We start from the raw sequence: 22747 nt of genomic DNA, 5'->3' as shown, positions 1-22747 counted from the left end.
TAAATAAATAAATAAATAAATATCTGGGAGAAGTGGTGCATTATCTGAAAGAATGGAACAGGTGACATTATGAGCCATGACTGTATGCCTCAGATGATTTCTTAACATTAGTGCAGTTTGTCCAACATAGACACCCCATTAACAATAGGGGATAGTGCGCAACAGTGCATATGCTTTGTGCTAAACATTAGACATTACAGTTAGGGATTCATTTGATAAAATTATCAAACTTGCAACGACAAAATAATTGATCTTTAGTCAGAGGCGACGAGACGCTCTCCACTCCGCCGGACATTAGCGAATCATCAACTTCCGGTGTCACGGGGTACCTGGGAGACGGAGCAAAAAGCGGGCATACCGAATTTCCAGCCACTGGTTTTTTAACTCGCCTTCCACCATCGGAAACCCTTTATATTTGGCATATAAAGGCGTACGGCTGCATATTACCGCCCAGTGACCCTCTGGATTTGGATTTGACTCGGAAACAAGTCCCATTCATTTGGCTTACTCCGCTAGCTAGCCAGCGCACGGGCTTCCACACGGCTGTCTCGAGCAGGCCCATTCTTCCGGACTGTGCTACAAGCTAGTTAGCCAACATTAGCAGGCTAGCTCACGCGGACACGTTTTCTTTATCAGTGTTGTTGTATGTTGCATTATAAATAAAACACCACGTCGGGGCTCTATCAAGGTCACTGCTAAGTGCGCGTTTTGGTCGCGAGTATTTGTTGATTTTGTGTCAGTAACCAGCCAGCTAATTGTTAAAACTACGTTACCAGAAACACTTAGTTTGAAAAGTGTTGCCCACTTTGTCGCTAGCTTGCTAGCTAGCTAGCCACCTCAACAGCACAGTCGCACCAAGCGCGCTAGTCTGCAAGTCACAGAGATGTCGGACTTCGACGAATTTGAGAGACAGCTGTCTGAGAACAAACAAGGTAAACACAACAAAGTGCATACAGTCAAGTTGGGGAGGTTTTGCGGACTGGCTGTGACACTGTCGACACTGTATTAGCCAGCTAGCTGCTAGTGCCCATTGAATGGATAGGTCTATTTGCTGGACCACTGCAAGTTATTAGCCTAGCGGTGCATCCATGGACCCTTTCAGTTATCATCTGGTTGTATTGTTACTCGTCAGCTAATACCGGCTTACTGACTAAAGCCAGTACTGGGTTGTGTATTAGCCGAAAGGTATTAATAGCTTACACATTGGTAGCTACCGGGGATAGCGGTATTTATAAATGCAGTCGCACGGCTAATTGGAAAGGTAACATCCATTCACTGTAGCTGATGCACCAAGTTAACATTTGCTTTGTAAAATGCCTTTTGTCCATGCGTTTGATTTCATTCTGACACCTTGCTTGCAGGCTGGCTACGTTTTGCTCTGCCCTCCTCCCACATGAAGCTGTAACAGAAAGTTAAAATATGTCTGCACATATTCCCACCATAGTGCACATAGGTAGACACATTAGTCATCGTATGAAACTGATGGTATACCATGTTTTTCTATTTATCTGGCCATCCCAGTCATGACACTTGATAACTATTTCTGTTTTGTTGTATTTCTGTTCAAATGTGTGGCCTCATTTCACTGACTGGTACCACTATGAACTCTGTGTGCTTTGTAAGGTGTGGTGTGGTTGTAGAAAAGCTCTTATTGCTTGGCCAGGTCCTCTATATACAAGCTTAGCAATACCTTTTTTTTTTAGAAGTGATGGACACATGAATTTCATGTTAATTGTTTTCTGGTGCCTTTGTAACACACAGCTGAGAGAGATTTCCCTGCCAGTCTTTGTTTCACAGTGAAGTCTCTCTGACACTTTGCACTTGTATTTATTAAATACGTCTGTCTGAGGTGGTGTTTGTCATCCTTCTGGCTAGCTGTGTCTGTTTCTCTTCATCAGTCTGTCAATAACTCTTCACATCCCTGCAGCGGAACGGGACAAGGAGAATCGCCACCACCGACGCTCACCCTCTCGCAGCCGTAGCAGAGAGAGGAAGAGGAGGAGCAGAGACAGGGACAGACGCAGCAGGGACCGCCGTGGGGACAGTAAGGAGCGCAGACAGAGACGCAGGTTGGTAATTGTGTGAGGCCACAACTTGGCGTACAGGTGTGAAATAGTCTATGTTATAGAATCAAGTCTGTTCACATAGCTCTCATTCAAAAAATGCTTCTGTAAATGGAATGTGTCCAACCATTTTTTCACCTAGTAAGGTGATGAAGCAGTTTTCTGGTTCAGCTGCTGTTTGACAATTTAATAGACAATTCAGCATCTGCTCCAGAGCGTGCACACACATACAAAGACATGGTAAAACCCATGTCTTCATGACAACCTCAGTTCACGCCTGGCATCTTAATCTGTCACCTGTGATGACCGTGAAGACAAGCAAAATGTATGGAATGATGGAAAATGATGCAAAAAGCACTAGTTTTGGCAGAGCTCTGGACTGAAGTTAGTTTAAAAAAATTAAACTAACTTGGCACATTCAGTGGTGCCAAAATTGATGTTTTGAGATATTTATTGCCATAAATTTAGTGGTATTTGGCAATCATTTTTTATTTGCGGATGAAATGTTTCTAAAATGAACATATTTATGCACATCCTTTGCTTTCTGTCTTCCAACCGGCTTCATGCAGTCTTCACTATTGATGGAGATCTAATGAAAAATTTGGGAAGAAATTCAAAGCACCCAAGGTCGACCACCCGCAGTCCTTGCGGTCTTGCGTCATCTTATGTCATCTATTAACACCTTTAAAGAGGTGCATGAAAGCTACTGTGGCAGCCTCTGCAGGCTACAGCATAGCTGTGATGGCACTTTGACACTGAACCATAAATCAGTCTTTATAGTCCAATTTGTGTTTATTGGGGTTAATACAAACACTTTTCAGTTGCATAGACATGCCTTTAAAGCTTATGAAACAGGATTTTGTTCACACAAAATAACAGCTGCTGCAATCAATCCCTCATTCTTGATTATTTAAAACACTGACATAGATGTATAAGGCTGAATTATACACATAGCAGAGCTTAATATAGCCCAGTGGCTTGTTTCTTGATCCCTCGGCCAGTAGATTAGCCTTGTAACTAGCCTGGTTGGGCTGGCAGATTAGAAAGTCCTAAACCAACATGACACATAATCTGAAATTATTTCCTAGAAACGACGCACCACCGTATTACTGCTAAATGTTCAGTGAAGTGGCCTGGGCAGTGTGGTGTTCAGGGTCCAGCACTTATTGTAATACACCTTATAAGTGATGACATCCAAAAAGAAAGTGAGCATTTTGAGACATCTGTTTAAGTTAGCATGCTAAAGCCATATCAAGTTTTAATCAGACACCAACAGTAACATTTCAAAAAAGTTTTGGCATAATATAAAGTAAAAGCATTACATCACATTAGTCAAGGTGGTGAGCCAAGTTACCTTTTTTATTATTGAGGTTCCCTGAAAAGTGCTTGGATGCTATTGAAGCTATCCCCAAATTGGTTTGTTGCTATAGTCCTTATTGTGTGATGACACATCACAGCTGTTCCTTTGAGTGCATGCACATCAGTAGCTGACTGTTACAGTCCTGGGGGCCTGTGGCTATAATAGTTGGGCTGCTGGCCTGGAGTCAAGCCCAGTTGTCTTATAAACAATTTTAAAGCCATCTTTGAGTAAAAAAAAAAAATACATGCAGTGTCATTAAATAGGTGTTAATTAATTAAACTGTACCTGGTATCTCTTACTGTGGATTTTTACACCCACCATAATTCTGCTGCAGCCATATTGCAGACTTCAGTGTCTCTGCATATTCAGTGTGCTCTTTGTCCAAGAAAAAGGTTTCTTACTCTTGCATTCCTTCCTGAGCCTGAACTGCATTTGCCAGTGGAATGGTCATTGTGAAAACAGGGAACTAGCTAACTAGCATGCAGCCTCAGGCCTTGTGTCAAAATACTCTATACCAAAAACCTAGAATCTCACAAGATATAAACCTGACATCAGTTTGCTTTTTCCATGTTTAATCTGTCAGCCTTGATGTCAGAAGATTGGCTCTTACAATCAGCTAATTTAGAATGAAAACTGTCCAATTCTTGATTGGTTGCCAATCAACTGGAGAGATCCGCCTCTCACTGTGTTGTCTTGGTGTGTCGATGCCTATTTTGAATGGTTTTTATCTTTCACTTCAGTCTATCATGTTTAAAATTAGTTTACAGTGCTTTTTGATGGATGTATTTTCTCTGACATGTTACTTTTTCTATCCTTTGAAGACACAATGCAGCATTGTGTTTTGTGGGACCATATTTTACTGTTCAACAGTAAAGTCACTGTTGAACAGTAAAATATGGTCCTGCTCTGGGTTAAATGTCTTGAGGGATATATTTGTATTTATATTTATTTCACTTATTTTCTGCTGCAACTTAAATACTTTTATTTCATTTTTTGTTCCTTACAACAGCCGTTCCCCTCACCGTGAAAAGAAAAAGAACAAGGTGAAGAAGTACTGGGATGTCCCTCCCCCTGGGTTCGAACACATCACTCCCATGCAGTACAAAGCCATGCAAGGTAACCCATTTTTAATTGTCCTCCTCTTTCTTCTTCAATTTTTTCTTTATTTTTTATTTTTCCCGGCCTCCCAACTGAAAAAATGGCCGTTTTTATGTTATCGAACTATCATGTTGTTTTACATTACTATGCCCAACCATGTCTTACTGCACAATATCTAAACTGTCAACATCAAGCTGTGGTTGACAAAAAAACAAAAAAAAGTAGACCATTGAATGGATCCTGTCTTTGGTTTTTGCCTCCAGCTGCAGGCCAGATCCCAGCCACGGCCCTCCTGCCAACCATGACCCCAGATGGCCTGGCTGTTACCCCCACCCCTGTGCCCGTAGTGGGCAGCCAGATGACCAGGCAGGCCCGCCGACTCTATGTGGGCAACATCCCCTTTGGTATCACAGAGGTAAGGAGCAGGATAAAACTTCCCTTCCAAGTTCGAGGGTCAATCTTTTGAAGTAAATGGTACCTAACTTTCTGCCTTGTATAAGTTAAGAATTTCCACAATAATTATAACAACTTAATATCTTTATGTTTACCCCTCTGTGTAGGAATCCATGATGGACTTCTTCAATGCCCAGATGCGTTTGGGTGGTCTTACTCAGGCCCCTGGGAACCCTGTCCTTGCAGTGCAGATCAACCAGGATAAGAACTTTGCCTTCCTTGAGGTCAGATAATGCCCTCATTACCATGCTATTTTGTGTCCGTAGATGTACACGTGATCTCTGTTTGAAGGAACTCTTTGAAATTCAACTAGCTCCGATTTTGTCTCTTTGTAGTTCCGCTCAGTGGATGAAACAACCCAGGCCATGGCTTTTGATGGCATCATCTTCCAGGGACAGAGTCTCAAGATCCGACGGCCCCACGACTACCAGCCTCTCCCCGGCATGAGTGAAAATCCCAGTGTATACGTGCCTGGTACAGACCTCCTGGCAAACTACTGCTTGTACTTGTATCTAGGACTTGGCATCATATTAATATTTTATCAATATTGTGATATAAGACTAGATATCATTTGGTATTGTGGTTATTTAATATTTTGATATGGGATAAGTGTTTACTTCCTGGCTTAAAAGGCTGCATTTACAGTAAAGGGATGACCTTGTTAGACTGCTCTAGCTGTTCTTTTATTTGTCTTTACCTGTTTGGTGGTCATAACCACTTTATTAATGAATGTTTATCAAAAATTGCCATATGTCATTCGTACAACACTATCAGTATCAAGGTATTTAGTCAAAAATATGATATTTGATTTGGAACATATTGGACAGCCCTGCTTGTATCTGATTTAGGATCTGTTTGTCGACCCTATCAAGATGAAACCAAGCTGTTGATGTCTGGTGAGGGATTTATGCCTTACAGAGGTTTGCTATCTGTCCTCTGTGCTTCTCTAATAATGTGTCTCACCATGTTTCCACTGTTCTGCATGTAGGTGTGGTGTCCACAGTGGTGCCTGATTCGGCACACAAGCTCTTCATTGGTGGATTACCCAACTACCTGAACGATGACCAGGTCAGTGCTGCAGCTTTGCCTCAAAACTGAGTCACAGCTAACGTGACAGGCATGTGGAAGGGCAGCCTGCCCACATCGGTTTTATTTACATATTGATTCACTGTGTTGAAAAACAAGTCTCTAGATTTTGTGGCTGGACTGAGATTTAAGAGAAAATGGCAGTGGAATGTTTTACATTTAAAATGCTTGTAAACATTGTAGCATTGCTTTTTTAAAAGATGGACCAGTTAAGAAAGTAAAAACCTATTCTCCACCAACTTTTTATGATTATAACATGATGGGTAAGTACTTAGGGCAGTGATACCATAACACAGGTATGAGAGTTGAAAATTAGTACGTTGAACAGGTGAGATAAGGTTAAGATGGGCCTTAAACAAAACCATCTGACCTCATGATACACAAAACTACGCAAGTGGAATCACCCAAATATCCATTGCAATATTGCCATAGCTTTATCATCAGTGGCAAAACAGCACATTAATGAGCACTCTTCTTCTTACACCGTTGGTGTGTCTGCAGTCAACTGGGACATTTTGAAAACATGTAAACTAAATCCTCTTTATGTGTCCTTGTTGTCTCGTGTCTCTCAGGTGAAGGAGCTGCTGACGTCATTTGGCCCTCTGAAAGCCTTTAACCTGGTCAAAGACAGCGCCACAGGACTCTCCAAAGGATATGCTTTCTGTGAATATGTGGATGTTAACCTTAATGACCAGGTAACCATAGCAACAAAAATGAAGGGTTTCTTGGCTTTTACACAGACTAGGAAGAAATAATCACCAGTGACATAGTTTGTGGATGGCGATACAGTTTCATGAGTCCCAGAAGCATCTATAACTTGACAGAAACTATTCAGCATCTTGTAATGTGGAGTCTCTTAACCTAGATGGAAATTGTCATTGCAGGCTATCGCAGGGTTGAACGGCATGCAGCTGGGAGACAAGAAGCTCCTGGTGCAGAGGGCCAGCGTGGGATCCAAGAACGCCACTCTGGTAAATATCCAGGGGCTGGACAGAGGACAGACAGTGTTGTGGGAGGGTGGATACTGTCACACAAGCACAGTTGGTGTTAATGTTGTGGAGTTGATAGGATATAAACTGTAATCTAATCGAATCAGGAGATTCCCAAAGATTCCCACATCTAACTTGTATTATTCAGTTACTGTCTTGAGATATACTCAGAAGGTAGTTGCAGGGAAACTATAGGCAGAATCAAGTTCTCCATTGATTTTCAATTAGCCCAACCTAATGTGCTGGAGGATATACAACATTGTGCTTTTCAGCAGATCAACCACAGCACAGGAACTTTGGATTTGAATGCCCCTTTAGGCTTTCAAGTTACAGCGTCATTAATCATTCCCTCAATCCTTCGCTACATTATCATCTAGGCTGCAGTAATTAGAAGTTAATTAATTGCTTCCAAAATGTCGCATGATGGTTAAATTAAAAATGTATTCCTTAGACCATGTACATGGAATATGATGACCACAATTTGGCCATTTCTGGTTCTGTATTGAATAACATTGCATGTGAAATAGTATGCTGCTACTTAGTCACAGCAAACTTTTGTGTAAAACACCTCATTAACATTGTTCTGATTTTTCTCCCTATTGTTTCAGACAAGTATAAACCAGACACCTGTGACGCTGCAGGTGCCAGGTCTAATGAACAGCTCAGTTACCCAGATGGGTGGCCTGCCCACTGAGGTGCTGTGTTTGATGAACATGGTGGCCCCTGAGGAGCTGCTGGATGATGAAGAATATGAGGAGATTGTGGAGGATGTCAGGGACGAGTGCAGCAAGTATGGCCAGGTCAAGAGTATTGAAATACCTCGACCTGTGGATGGCCTGGAGGTGCCAGGGACTGGCAAGGTAAAAATTAGATATATTTGAAAGTTTAAATAGCCACATGTTGCTTCGAGGTATTGCTTTGAGGTAGGATAAACATTCAGTCATCATCCTTTTAATGCGTTTCTTCTGTCTTTTGCCCTTCTGTAGATCTTTGTGGAGTTCATGTCGGTGTTCGACTCCCAGAAGGCCATGCAGGGGCTGACAGGAAGGAAGTTTGCCAACAGAGTGGTGGTGACCAAATACTGCGATCCAGATGCATATCACCGCCGGGACTTCTGGTAGAAGAGACCTGAAGAGAAGAGGAGAATGGGGGGGAGGGAGGGTGGGAGGGAGACATGCACTGCCCATTTCCAAACCAACGTCCTTGGTCACATGGCAGCGCAAGCATTTCATATAGATCTGGGAGTATTTACAATTCGGAGAGTGGCTTTGGTTGTATCCGTTTATGATTTGAGATCTATATGAAATGACTAGCAGTTAAAACAGATTGAGAGAGGGAGAAAGATGGCGAGGGTTTGTATTCTGTCAAAAACAAAGAGGGCTGGTTTGGGTGGTGTGGGTGGGGTGTGGGTTGAAGATTTTTCAGAAGTGTGTGTAGTAACGGGCGGGGTGGGGTGGGGGTCAACGATTTTTATACTTTGTGAGAAAGGGATGTCATTGTGGGTGGGAGGGGGGTGCCACACTTAAATGGTTTGTATTTAAACGGAGGTAGCCTGTTTTAAGTACATTAGGAAGGACTTGCGGTAGGGAACTAACTGGACTATTCTGTTCTTGAAGAATGATGGAAAAAACAGGAGCGTTCATTTGTCATAGGGAGATGTGGGGGAGATGGAGAGGAAGATGAGGGCATTTCATTTGACCATCTAATGTAGATATAGCTGTATCGTCCACTTCGGTTTTGCCATCTTCAGTAGGAAGAGGAGAGGAGACAGCCTCGTTTTGTGAGTTAAGATTGCTTTTTCCATGTGTGAACTTGATCATTTTCTCAAGTCCCTTCATTTTTGTCAGACTACTGCCCCCCTCAGGATGATTGTTAGAGAAACTGTTTTCATATTGGACTTAATTTGAATGTCAGCAGTTGTTGTTCTAATACTGTGTGTAGCTTCACTGATTTGAGCTGTAATATCACCCTTGTATTCAGGCAGCAGAATCACAGGATGAACTACAAAAAGTACATTTTCAGTTATGCCAATTTGTGTTTGGTTGAAATATTTTTACTTTTTTTTTTTTTTTTGGTGTTAAAATCTTCACGTCCATCTTCTGTGTACCACTTTTAGCAGGTGAGATAATTTTCTCTCAGCAGTTTAGTCCTGAATAATTTCAGAGGAAATAAATTATAGAAGAGTAGGTGAGTCCTTTTGAAGTTTGCAGGTGTGAATCTTAGGAGGCAAACAGATTGATATTTAATAGGGATTTATCTGTTCCTTACCAAAAAGCCTTAATGTTATTTTTTTGGTGTCTGAGTCAGTTAGTAAAGAAAACAAATTAGGCTTACCCCTCTACCAGTCTTTGATGTTCATACATGTCACTGTCTTTACCTGATAGCATTGCATTTACACTTTTAATTTTTCCGTATTTCCCAACAAATTTGGGATGTAATATAAAAATGTGTTGGACCCAGTTGTTTTTCTGTACAACATCTCACCTCTTTTCACAAGACCAAATAAACACATGACTAATACCAACGACTCATGTTGTACTGCTGACTGCTGAAGAGCAGTATACTACAGAGGGGAACCAAAACGTCACAACTTTTCACTATTCTCTTTCACTCCCGGCCAGACTTTAAATTGATTATGATTATAATTATGATTGATGGTTTATCCCTAAAACCTGACAACCTGGCACTGAGATAGGCTCATTTGGACACCATAAAGGTTAAATAAAAGAATTCCCATCATGCAGTCGCAATCTAATGTGAAGGTCATGTGCATTCAAATAATTTTTGTATTTTTATTACTGTTAGTCTCCCATGCTGTTATTGAATTTAGCAATAGGATGAGAAAGTTCACTAATTCTAAGAAAGAGAGTTGGAGTGTCCATGCTAAAAACTGTTTGCCTACATGTACTTCCCACTAAACCTGCGTTCCTCTCATCTCCTTCATCTTCTGCCCTTGTTTCTCTGAGGACCACCAGGTCTTGCTGTCCGGGCTTGACAACTATGCTTTCATTTGATACTTTGGTTTGCTTACAACAGAGCTGAAGAGAAAATGACTGTGTCAATGATAATACTTTTGAAATGTTACTCCTTTATGAAATTCGCTTTTTCAATGTCACTGTGTCATTTAATTTCTTTTTTTCCTCTGAAAAAATGTGATTTCTTAAACGAATTAAAAGCTAAAACCACATCTAGTTTATATTAGCTGAAACAATCTTTCATTTGTCCAATTTGTTTTCAAAAGTTGATTAAAAACTGAATTTACATGATATGTATTTATTTTTGCTTCTCTTGTCCAGACTGCACCCGTTTTCTAAAGCCAGTGGTTGTTGGCATTCACAGCAAACTATAAGGATGGAGTTATTGGTCGCATGATATAAAGAGCCTTGTAAGTTATTTGTGATCTAATGATGGAGCCATTTCACAATCACAAAAGTATATCAGTACGTCCACATTAATATGGCATCTTTTTTTTTCATGTCACTTTCCCTTAAGTTCTCACTTCTTGGCAGGCAAATTTACACCGCTGAGTTATTTAGAAACGATATCTTTTGTATTTCTTATGGAATGTAGCAGCATCTATTGTATGTAGTATGTAAGTCCATCCAAAAATAAAAAAAAAAATTAAGCAAATTTAAGGGAAATGGTGCTTGTTTGGAGTGGACCTTCCCTTTTCCTTGCAGTCAGACAGGGAAAGTACGAAGTCAATAGCAGAAAGTGCCATGAGGGCCGTGCCCACCTGGGACTTACCCGGCAGGGAATTCCTATAAAACAGTTAAGAGGAAAGGCGATCATTCTCTGACATGAAATAATGTCCTGTGTCAGCTCTATACAGCACATCTCTGTCTGCATCGCTGCACCCCACTGCACAATACCCAGTGGCAGTGCCACTGATGCAACACTGTCTACCCTGTTCCCTGTGGGCACAGATGAAGACTCGGCTTCCCTCCCACTATAGGAGCCAAATCAACAGGGGGAAAGATTAACTAATGTCTTTACCTGTGAGACACACTGGCACAGAGATTAGCAAATTCAGACTGCCAGAGTTCCCCATGTGAGACCTAATGAAAGTGATATTAGCAGCCCTTCCCAGGCCTCAGTGCTGCAGTGTAGGTTGTAAATGCATTATCTCCCTCTAGTGGTGAATGTAAAACTCTTGGTCATTGTCATTCTGGGCAGCGCCTCCCCATTGATCTTCATTCAGAAAGATAGAACACTGCAGCACTGGGAGACACTGAACTCAAGGATGGATGCAGTAATGTGTGTGTATTTACATGGATGCATGGGCATGTATATGACTGTGTTTGTGTGTGTGTGTGGGTGTGCGTGCTTGTGTTTGATGATATCAGATATTTATTAGGATAAGACTATAAACATTAAAATGAGAGATGGGTGCAGCTGTGATGTGTAAGTGTGTATGGGGCGGGCGTGCATGCATGAGTATATGAGAAAGTGTACATGTGAGAATTACAGTGTGTAAGCATAAATCAGTGTGCTGCTGACAGTGGGATTTTGAGTGATGTGCGTAGAAGAGCCCAAGGTTGTTCACATCAGTATACTATAGATTATTGATGACCTGAGATTGCCTGTGTAGACTTTCTATCAGTCTCATGTGAGAAAGGGCTAGGGACATACAGTTAGAAGGAAAGTCATTTTAAGGGTAAAAGAATGAGTACACGCATGCACATGAGCACAACCAAGGGAGAGAGCTGCCCTCCAAATGAATCCAGAGAACCTATCTGCCAACTGGATCAGATGCAACACTGTGGCTGTAGTGCAAGCGCAAAGAAATAGGAACAGGGCTTGACTATTTTGGACCTTGTAGGTGTTTTTGTTACAGCCTACAGCCTGTTTTGTTAGCAGCCTTCAACCTCATTTGCTGAGTCCCGTTGCTCTCATTTCACTCCCTCTCTGTCTCGCCGTCCCCTGCTCACTCTCAGTTTGCATCACAGTCCTTTCCCAAGCTCGCACTTTTTCTGTCATTTTTACCACTTTCTCTCTCTCTCTCTCTCTCTCTCTCTCTCTCTCTCCTCTCCCCACCTCCTTCCCTGCATGTGGCTGGCCACTGGGGTTGGCCTCTCTCTCACTGTGCCACGTATGTAACCTAAACTGTGGAACAACCAAGCAGGGCTGGGCCAGCAAAAAAGCTTTCCAAGACACCAGGCTGAGTGTTTTCTGCCTGCCTGTGGAAGAGTGACTTGTAGTAGAGTTCTCCCCGAAATCCCCCCTGGACCTCGCTCCATGAGGAATAGGATACGGTTGCGCACTTTCATTTTCTCTCAAAACAAACTGCCTCACTTTTAGCCAGCGCAGCCCAGAACAGAGTTTACCTCTGATGTCGGCACACTGTGTCCCCTTACTCAAACTGCCCCTGTCAGGAACACTCTCTGGGTTTTTCCCCCAGTCTTTCTCTCTTTTTTTCTAGCTTTCCATCCCTGTTTGTCTTTCTCTGTCTCTGTGTCAAATTCTCACTTTCATATCAACAGCGTATTATGTGTTGCTGTAAAATGCTGTCCTGGACACTCTCATGTAAACACAGACTCCTCCTTCACCCTCACTTAATGTCATTAACAGGTGGCTGTCTAAAATAGGCACACAAACACTGTCTCTCTCTCTCTCTCTCTCTCTCTCTCTCTCTCTCTCTCTCTCACATACACACACATATGCAAACACACATGCCAATGCTGACAGATCCAAGCATGTTTTTAATCACGCTGGCAGGGGCTGTCGTCATGCAAGGGGACCACCCTGCAGCACCTTTGGCTATGATTTAAGATTTTTTAAATGTGCTGCAAAGTCTCTATTGGGATGTGTTGAGGTTTAACACAAGCTACAGGCACTGTGTGAGGGGCAAATGCCAGTGGACACACATTTAATTATCAACAGTACTATCCCATCAGGCAACAACCCCCTCCCCTCTTGCACCCTCTTTCCATAACTCTTACGTACCTCCGTCCCAGCCCCTTTCCCTCTCTCTCGCACCAAGTCTCCCACCACCACTCGCCCCCTCTATTAAGTTTCAAGCGCCTCTTCCTCCGAACTGAACAGCATACACCAAACAGGTCAGACTTATTCTTCTTTTCACTCAAGTGCATTAGCTAGTTCTTGCTTTCTTATGCCCACATGTCACACAGGTGGCGGTGGCTGCTCTTTCTGAAACCAGAGAAAATTCCTTATTTTCACAGCCGCAGATGTTTGCCTCATAAAATGTGCCAACTGTGAATGTGTACAAGCTTATCCCACTGTTCACCTAAAGCCAGTGTACCAAGGCTATTGCTGCATTATCAAACAGTATGGGATTTGCACAAAAACACATGTTTGCACAGATCTGATAAACCTTTATTAAATAAGAGGTCAGTTGTCTGAGTTATTGCTCATGCTGAGCCTGGCATGCTCTGATCCATCTGATCAGCCTGTGGTTGATATGGATGTACTGTGATAGAGGTTTGTAATTCTATGACTACTAATTTGGCTGTCACCAGCTGCTGTCTGGATAGTCTTTATTACGTTCAATGTTGGATGAGTATTATAGTGAATGGGTGCAGTGTTACAGCTATGGTCCATTAGGTATTTGCATTTGCTGTCTGTGCTATTTTCTTTTGGTTTTCCAGGTCTGTGATTCCCTTCATGTCGGGGAATTAAATGCTTTTAATGTGTCTGCTGCCTGAAACCATGTTTTTTGTTGTGTTGTGTTTTGTTTGTTTGAGTGTATGGTGGTTTGCTGTCAGCATTGTTCGTTACATTGCATAGATTAGATTTGATAGAGAACTCAATATTCTGTTGCCACAGGCATACATTAATGGGTTAATGGGTTCAAGCTGTGCATTGCCTATTCAAAACCTCAAATCCCAGCATATGATTTTGTTAGCACTGACCTCTGAATTAAGTGAGTATGCGGCCTGCTGTCTCAGTCCTGGCCAGGCTTGGTGCCTCCACTATGTGACCTGTTGGACTGCACTGCAGAGTTAATTACTGCAGCCCCCACTCTGTCAGAGGGTTCAGGCTTGAATTATCACCTCTCATACACACCGCGCAGGGTGGCCGCACCGTTGTGCCCCGTCACTCACACTGTTTAAGCTGCTCCAAAGACCTCTCACTCTGTGTTTGGAATAACAGAAACAACTCTATGGGCCAGGTCCCACCTAGAGTCCATGTGCCAGTAACACACACACACACACACACACACTCAGAAACGTACATGGGGCACACAAACTCACATGCACATTCAAAAAGGCACACGAGGCAAAAGATTCACAGTGTTTGCCGGTACATGTAATGCAGGAGGGGAGGTATTTGTGGCAACCCATTATCCCCTCAGATCAAAGGGGATCTGTGTCTAAGCCAGAGATACCTGCTTGGGGAAGAGCTCTGTTGTCAGCTCCTCTGGGAAAATAGAATATGGGAGGTCCAGTCTGGCACGGTGGTGTTTTCACTCACCTTGACCCCGGCACCATCCAGCTCGAATGCCTCGCAGCAGGACATCATCCAGCCCTATTGTTTCCTCATCTGAGCCGGAATCTGCCTTTCAGGGAAACGCCATATGGCTTATCCATTGTTGGCTTAGAGCATGTCATATGGCTTTTACCAGGGAATAGATGCTGATAAAGCTGTTGGAAATTAAAAATTATAATGGTGATGAAAGGATTTCACTCTTGTGAAACATATGTTGGCTGCTCTTTCATCTTTCTCTCATTTCTCTTTTTCAGAGTATTGGACGAAAATCAGACACCGATCCTCCTGGTCTCTCCCTCCATCTCTCCCCATTTTATCATTACCTTACTTCATCTGCCCACAGTTTCAGTGCAGCTCTATCCATATTTTTTTCTGTAAAATTTCCTCAAACCCTTCCTCCCCTTGATCCGCTCTTTGCTCTGTCCGCTATCCTTCCAGACATACCTCTCACTGTTTTTATAACTTGCAATATCCTCCATTAACCTCTCTTTATTGTCTGACTTTCTTTTTTCTCAGCCCATCTTTTCTTTTCTTCCATCTTTTCATGTATAATCTGTTTCTCACATTTTTGGCCTTGGTGCCCTGATCTTTCCGCTGGCCAGTTGAGATGAGCATGTGGTCCAACTTCTTTGTACAACAGGATGAGGAAGGTCGCATCGGGGTGGCAGGGTCAGGCCCAGGTGGGGGGTTGGGGGGGTTTTCAGGAATGAAAGGTGGGCGGGGTCAGAGACGGACTCACAAAATGAGCGACAGCCAGGAGGGGAAGATCAAGCTGGCCTTCTTCGTGTCTATCGTTGGTGTGACCCTGACGGTGCTAGGTGTGGGGACAGAGTTTTGGGTGGAGCTGGCCCAACCAAAGAACTTCAGCAGCAACCAGACCTGCCAGACAGCCCATTATGGCCTGTGGAAGGGCTGCATCCGCACCCTGTGGGTAGCTGACATAGACCCAGAGAGAACAAGCTGTGGCCCTGCTGAACTACCTGGAGGTGAGACCCCAGGCTGACATGCATGTTTGTGATTTTGTGTTCATCTGTCTGTCTGTTTTTCTAGCTGTCTAAATCCAGGAGGTGAGCAGGTGAGGTTTCTGGAGGGAATATGTCTGTATTTGTTTCCCTGTCTGTTCATGTCTGCTTTCCTGCAACTGAATTGCCTGGCCATGCAAGCGTACCTTTAGGCTGCCTCCATGCTATTTTATCTGCTTAACCATTACTAATGAAAGGGAATTAATAGGGAAAAGGGTCAGGAGAGGTTTTTGAATAGGCTGCAAGTTGTTGATGTCATTGACGAGAAATAGTGTCCACATCGTCTTCATGATTCTTCTTTGCCATCACCACTGATCTGAAAACAGAGGGAGCAGGCATAACTAATATGATGTATGCCCACTGGGAATATGCATACATCTGTAGGTTTTTAAAATTCTTCTTTAGCAATGGGGAAAGCTATGGCACCCCAGTTTGTTTTGATTAAAAGAACAGTATCCTATGATACAGTCAACAGATTAATGAGCAATATTTTGTAATTTTGTAATTTATAAATATTTTGAGATTTTTTTTTTGCCCTGTATTTATATGTATAGCCACTGTAACCTTGCAAAGGCACGGAGAAGATAATTGTGTATGTGAGGCTGCCTGCATACATATGTATCTAGGTCATCCTACAGATAATGTGCAAATTGAGTCATTAAAGAAATACGATGCTCTGAGAGTGATCCAATGGAATGAAACAATGTGACAGGCTTATAGTAGAGCCACACTGAGACGATCTTCTTCTATCATAACAGCCAGAATCAGTATGTAGATACAGGTAGCATAATATATAATGTTGTAACGCAGGACGGTGGCAGAGTGATGAAATATTGTAAATTCCAAGGTCCCTTCCCTTAACTGAATGCCAAAACACTCCCGATTGTACACACAGTATACATGTGACAGAGGGGCAGAACACAGGTTTATTGTGCTGATGAGCATCCACATTTAATGTTGTGACAGCACTTTCTAGATTCACTCATGAGCCATTTATTCCACTCGACCGCTGTTAGGTTCTCCAGTGTGCGTCGATTATCTGCACAATGACCTATTTCTGTCTGAAAAGCTCGTCCAGAGATGGACTGAGGCAGGTATTGGAAGAACACAGATAGAGATAGGCAAGTCGGGCTTAGGAGGGACTGCTCCTGTAATCACTGCCTATCTCGGGGAATCTGCTGAGACACAGCCAGAACTGAAGAAACTGTACGACAGCAGAAATAACTCTTTCCTCATACAGATATATATGCAGCATATGAATATATACTTCTCACATACAAAACCTGAGTGATGTTTCACAAGATCGCTTTCTTTTTTCTATTCAGTTTGCAAGGGCTAATTCATCTTCCCTGTCTCCGTGTTCTGTGTCTACAGCTGCCTCTCTGAGTGAGTGTATCTAGCTATTTGATGAATATCTATAGCTCAGCGATGGTCTGCTGGCGCCTGAGTAGAGCCAGGATGCTTTCTGACAGTCTTCCTTGCACGTCCAAACACTGTTGGCCCACACTGCCTATCACAGATGGCTGTGGGTTTGTCATGTTTGGAGGAAAACAACTGTTTTGCCATCGCGGCGTCTCTGTTTCACATTCCTGTTTATATGCCCCTGGCTCCCGTCCCTAGCACAGAACGGCTCACTGATGCCCTGCCTGTCATCTCAAGACCAGCTATCCATCTCCACTGCCTGCCGGAGAGGAACATGATGGCTCAATGATTATAGCCTCAGCAGGGGCAGAGAAAGCAGATCTCCATGATAGCATTAGATCAGACTGATAAATGACTTGTGTCTTGCAACAAAAAGCATGTTTGCATGTGTGTAAAAGCATGCATGTCAGTGTGTGTATGCATGCATATTTATGTCCACGTGCATGTCTTTGAGCATGTGGTCATCTTTGACCACGTCGAGGGTGAAAGTAATCACTCTGTGCTTGTCAAGCCAAGCGGAATCTGACCACTTCACAGTTTTTGTCTAAATATAGAGAGGGGGCAACGAGGAAGGAAGAAGGAGAGACAGGGACTGAGGGAGAGAGTGTGTCTGATGCAGTATTAACCAACCCCTCTATGTTCCTCCCCCTCTTACTCTTGACATCTCCTGCTCCTTTCACCTTCTTCTCCATCTGTGGCTCTCTCTGTCTTCCCCTTCTCTCACCACCCCTCCATCTGCCCTCCTCCACTCTTCCCTTCCCCTGCAATCTCTTCCTCTGACCCTCTATTTCTTACTTGCATCCTTCCCTCTGCCTGTTTCCTCGTTTTTTCACCCGCCACACATTTCCACTTCCCCTCTACTCTTTCTCCTTCTGTAGCCATGCCTCTCCATTTCTCTCCTCCCCCTCCATCTGCCCCTTTCTCTCCGTCTACCTCTCCTTCTTCCCCTCTTCTATTCACCCACTGTGTGTTTTGCTGTCTCTCACTCTCTCTGGCGGCACCATATGTGCGGTGCTGGGGAGTGTGTGTGGAGCAGTGTGTGTCTCTCTGGGTATTCCAGCAACCGCCCGACACTTGGATATAAATAGGAATGATGCCTGGGAGGACAGAGCGCATGGATGCATAGGAGGCACGTCACAGAGGACCAGCAACCATCCATAGGAATGTGTGTGTATATGCGTGTGTGTGTGTGTGTGTGTGTGTGTGTGTGTGGGTGGGTGTGTGAGAGAGAGAGCGTGTGCATGTCTGATCTCCCTCTCTGATCTTTTCCCTTTACTCACAGAATCCAACTGCACTTACTTCAAATTCTTCACCTCTGGGGAGAATGCAGTCATATTCAGGAAGACGACCAATAAGAGTGAGCTATCATACCTCCGCAACCTTCTCATCTGTCTCTTTTCACTCCCACTCCTCTTTCATATAGACACGTGGATACACACTAACAAATAGTTACACTGCTGCAGCTAGCTGTAGTGATGTTCATTCAAGCACTGAATATCACTTTTCTCATCATTCACTTCCTCTCTGGCTCTTCTCTGCCGTAAACAAGATTCATTCTGTCTACACGTTCCCCTCTCCTCTGTTTTTCATTTCCCTTCCCTCCCTTCCTCAGATCTGAACCTAGCGGCAGCTATCTTGGCCCTGATGAGTTTGACCATGATGGTGATGGGCTCCATCTGTATTACCATGTCGCTCAGCAAAGGAGTGCCCTTCTTCCTAAAGCCAGCCTCTTTCTGCTTCATCCTGTCAGGTGAGACAGCAGCAGTACAAAGTGGAATCAGGGGCATCGGCTCTTTAAATCAGAAATTTTCTCACTTTTTCTCATGTTTTTGATCCACAAGCCCCCTCTTCCTTATGTCCTATTATTACAGATACCAGATACCCCCTGCCACACACACACACACGCTATCTATCACTTGCATACCCGAGATGTACAATATAATGTACACTTGTATGTTTGCACTCTATTCCCTATTAAAGATAGCCATGTTAAATATCTCAGCCGTGCAATACAAAGATAATTAGTTCATCAACTGTCCATACACAACTGCTGTAAAATGGTCATAAATTATTAAGCCATAACAACACTCTGTATACCTGTGGCATACGTGTTGTGTATACATACTCACCTCTATTTATTAATTTATTATCACTTTTATTTATTTTCTTTATTTGTTGTTGTTTTCTATCTTTTTAATTTTTGAGTGATATACACCATGTACGTACTAGAAACTACTGTAAACCATGGATGCATAAGCACACTTAGCCAGTAAAGTTGATTCTGATTCTGAGTATTTACATATTAAACCTGAACAAATCTAACAAATAAATTCAAAGTGGTTAGATTAAAGCATAATAATCATTATATCATATTCGTATTATCATGTTATCATAAAAATAAATTTAAAAACACATACATTTTCACAATACTTTTTTGTAACAATTTCAAAATTGACCTATGCCCTTGTTTAAGGCAAAGTCCCTTTGATAATATAATCTAATATAATTTGGCACCAAAACTTCAGAAACACTTATATTAACTGAAAGTGGAGCAGAGAACGATGACTAAGATGTTATTATTTGGTCAGCATCATGAATTATTAGATATAGGTCACCAAACCATCTTGTACAGTGTAAAAGGAACATTAGTCTTGAATGCTCCCTTGATGGATTTTCTCTTTTTTAGATATAATTTCCAAAGGGATTTCTCATAGTTTTCACTTGATCCTTGAACCCCATTATAATGCTAAAAATTACAAGATGAATCGTGGACTCAATTAGGTAAAAGCACTGCTGCTACCATATCGTGCCACACCTTAGGGGTGGCCTAAGGGTGTGCCGAACGTTGCCAACAACAGTGTACAGAACGGAGGGACAGAGAGAGAGAGAGAGAGGGAGAGAGAGAGAGAGGGAGGGAGAGAGAGAGAGAGAGAGAGAGAGAGAGAGAGAGAGAGAGAAAGAGAGAGAGAAAGAGAGAGAGAGAGACACAGAGAGAGAGAGACAGAGAGAGAGAGAGAGAGAGAGAGAGAGAGAGAAAGGAAGGATGTCACTGCTTATTGTGGTCAACTTGGGCTGCAGCCAGTCTATATCTGCACATTTTCACAGCATCGAAATAGAATGGGGAGAAATTCTCGTATGCCATTTCAGTCCTGTTAGTACTATAATACTACAACCTATATATTTACCAGCAAGACTGTGCTTTTGCATATTTCACCTTCCTGCTACTGATAAATATTTGCATCATAATTTTCATTTTCAAAGAAAAAAAAATGTATGTGATTTTTTTTCTTACGTCTGTACCAAACAAACATGTTTTGTTACGTCCGCAGAGAATAATTTGTAGCCCAGGGCATCTCTGTGGTACCACTGAGCCTCATTTATAACGGGATTTTGTCATATTGCATGTGGCCATATTGCAATTTAGATAATATTTTGATTAACTATTCAGTCCTGCTGCACACATTTAATATCATAAATCACTGCTGCATACACGTAGATTCCATAGAGATATGTGCAATCCCCCAGGAGAACATAAAAACAGATCTGTGCAGGTGGAGCAGGGGAGGAGGTGTGTTAAAGAAATAATAGCATCAGCACAGAAAAGCAGAGGTGAATCAGCTAGAGAAACAATGTGTAGAGGTTGTTTTTGAATTTGGGAAGTGAGATGGTGATTGGATAACTCTGAAAAAGTGTGTCAGTCAGAAGGCCTATCAGCTTACAGCACCTGAAGTGTGTCCTTGCCTGAACTGGCTTTGCTCATTTCTAAGGTTATCAGAGGTTGAAAGCAAAGTTGACAACACTGACCTCAAATGCACTAAATGCCTCATCTCCTCCCAGGTATACTGGTCCTCCTCTCCATCCTGGTCTTCCACCAGTCAGTGCTGGCCTTGCTGTCCAGTGACCACTCCATACCTTTACACCATGAGCTGTCTTGGTCTGTGGCCTGTGTGGGCTCAGCGGGAGCCATTCTAATCATTGGAGGTATTCTCTTCCTCATCCTCTCACTTCCATTCAGTATCTGGCAGAGATGCCTGCCACACAGGGATAGCGCCACCTAGCACTTAAATGCTGAAATATGCCTTGATGTTGTGTGTGAGAACAAGTGTGAAGTCCATTTCCTGAGGGCTGCATTGATCAGCAGAGTTTTGCGCTTGCTCTTGGCATTTAATTGATCACAGAGCCCATACTAGGTCTTAATTAAACTTTTGAAAAGCAGTTAACAGCACATAAGGGACAACGCAGCCCTCTAGGATTTGAGTTAGCAAAACTTTTTTACTGTTTGTTAGTGGAAAACTAAATGGAGTGATTGACAGATCTACTACTGACTGACTGACTGGTTGACTGACTGTTTGACTGGTAGCTCTACATTGTGTTTACTTAACCCAGAGCTAAAAATATGCTCAGTAACCAACATATGCTGTGCAGCCATACATAAATCTGATGTCTGTACTGTCACAGGGTAGTGAATAAAATGTTTTGAATGCTCAGCTAACTTTCGATTTTAAAATGAATTTCATAGTTTCTTTAGAAAGCCTAAAGCACCATAGGAATGTAGGTACTTGGCAACAAAAGGACTACATTTTTAACAACTATCAGAACGGAGGTGCTATTTTATAAGGAGAGACTGTTGTCATATTTGCAACACCTGCCTTGCCATATGAGCAGGGTAGATACATATCGTTAATATGCTATCATCAAGTACTATGAACTGAGATTTTTCACACTTGATACTTGATAGAAAAAAAAATCCTTCACTATTCTAATGAATATTTATTTCACTAAATATGATCTAAATGTGTTTTCAAACTGTTGGGTGAATGCTGCTACCAGTATATGAGAGGAATGTGTGTTTGAGTGACATAAACTGTGAGAAGAATATGAGAAGACTAATTTGTATGTCACAGTGTAATGTAAAGATTCACTTTATAAGCACAACTCTGTATATAAATGTGTTTATATTTTACTTACCTGTTCACTGTTTTGTAGTACTGTTTCCACTATGCAGTATATTTACAGTATGCATACAGTAAATACCTTTTGTTTACATCATAGGATTCTCACCTTATCTATCAGCAAATGCTATTTAAAATATATGCTTTCTTCATTTATATATAGAATTATGTGGCACCAGCTTATTAATAAAGTGATTTGACATAAAATTGTTGCCTCTCTGTTGTTGCTGGCCTGACACCCTGTCCGCACTCAAACTTGACATTCACCTTTTTTCACCCCTACATGCTGTTGCTCCTAACCTCTCTACCAACCCTCCCCCTCCCCCACAACCCCCTCTTCTATAATTAGGACATAGCTCATCGCAATGCATTTCACTGCAGAGGTTGGGAAACCTTATCCTTGAATTTCAACTATGTACCCCCCAGCCTCATACCTCGTGTCCTCTCTTCTTCCCTACCCTCACCTCACTGCGTCACTTTCCCTGCTGTCTCTAGGGAAGCCAGTTACCCACTGACTCCCTCACAACCCAAACACACCAGGGCCTCACCCCCACCCACCAACCCAACCACTGGTCCCACAGCCAATCCATTGATCATGTAAATGGCGCCTCAAAACCTAGTCTCAATCCCAGCCCAGCAGGCTGTCTCAGCACAGTGACACACACACCCACACACATACACACTAACATACGTGTTCTTTGGCTCACAGTGGCTCGAAACCTAATCCACATGACACCCTATCCTGGTTGTATATATAGCTGTTTCATAGTTCTTAGGAGCCTGCGTGACAAGTGGTATATGAGCACTAGTTGCATTTGTCTGCAGTCTGGCCAGCTCTTCATAGAAGACGTGA

At 42.6% G+C, this 22747-nt stretch overlaps 2 protein-coding genes across 5 annotated transcripts; both read left to right on the top strand.

The window, feature by feature from the left end:
- Positions 1 to 285: 285 nt before the first annotated feature.
- Positions 286 to 10315, top strand: u2af2a (U2 small nuclear RNA auxiliary factor 2a). Of its 4 annotated transcripts, none has more exons than XM_030072025.1 (12): positions 286 to 932; positions 1928 to 2069; positions 4430 to 4539; positions 4785 to 4936; positions 5082 to 5198; positions 5310 to 5448; positions 5823 to 5870; positions 5963 to 6042; positions 6633 to 6755; positions 6945 to 7031; positions 7658 to 7909; positions 8036 to 10315. In XM_030072025.1, the coding sequence occupies exons 1-12, from the start codon at positions 884 to 886 to the stop codon at positions 8168 to 8170; spliced, it is 1434 nt and encodes a 477-aa protein (XP_029927885.1). In that variant the 5' UTR covers positions 286 to 883; the 3' UTR covers positions 8171 to 10315. The 4 variants fall into 4 exon arrangements, with proteins under 4 accessions (XP_029927885.1, XP_029927887.1, XP_029927888.1 ...); XM_030072027.1 differs by having other exon boundaries at positions 287 to 932; positions 4433 to 4539; XM_030072028.1 differs by lacking the exon at positions 5823 to 5870 and having other exon boundaries at positions 288 to 932.
- Positions 10316 to 15111: 4796 nt separating this feature from the next.
- On the top strand, positions 15112 to 21000 carry cacng6b (calcium channel, voltage-dependent, gamma subunit 6b). The gene is made up of 4 exons (XM_030072675.1): positions 15112 to 15484; positions 18225 to 18299; positions 18555 to 18692; positions 20780 to 21000. Exons 1-4 carry the CDS (start codon positions 15112 to 15114, stop codon positions 20998 to 21000), a joined length of 807 nt encoding a protein of 268 aa, XP_029928535.1.
- The last annotated feature ends 1747 nt before the right edge of the window (positions 21001 to 22747 follow it).

This window comes from Myripristis murdjan, chromosome 16, assembly GCF_902150065.1.
Source record: "Myripristis murdjan chromosome 16, fMyrMur1.1, whole genome shotgun sequence".
Taxonomy (NCBI): domain Eukaryota; kingdom Metazoa; phylum Chordata; class Actinopteri; order Holocentriformes; family Holocentridae; genus Myripristis; species Myripristis murdjan.
Note: the sequence above shows the minus strand (reverse complement) of the source record. Positions and strands in the feature narration are given on the sequence as shown.

What these genes read in the sequence shown, in the direction of transcription:
- cacng6b (XM_030072675.1), top strand. Translation starts at nt 15,112, where the DNA reads ATGTGGTCCAACTTCTTTGTACAACAGGATGAGGAAGGTCGCATCGGG. An exon ending in CCCTGCTGAACTACCTGGAG is followed by an intron (nt 15,485 to 18,224) that starts GTGAGACCCCAG and finishes CTTTACTCACAG; the next exon opens with AATCCAACTGCACTTACTTC. An exon ending in CAGGAAGACGACCAATAAGA is followed by an intron (nt 18,300 to 18,554) that starts GTGAGCTATCAT and finishes TCCCTTCCTCAG; the next exon opens with ATCTGAACCTAGCGGCAGCT.
- u2af2a (XM_030072025.1), top strand. Translation starts at nt 884, where the DNA reads ATGTCGGACTTCGACGAATTTGAGAGACAGCTGTCTGAGAACAAACAA. An exon ending in AGAACTTTGCCTTCCTTGAG is followed by an intron (nt 5,199 to 5,309) that starts GTCAGATAATGC and finishes GTCTCTTTGTAG; the next exon opens with TTCCGCTCAGTGGATGAAAC. An exon ending in AACCAAGCTGTTGATGTCTG is followed by an intron (nt 5,871 to 5,962) that starts GTGAGGGATTTA and finishes TTCTGCATGTAG; the next exon opens with GTGTGGTGTCCACAGTGGTG.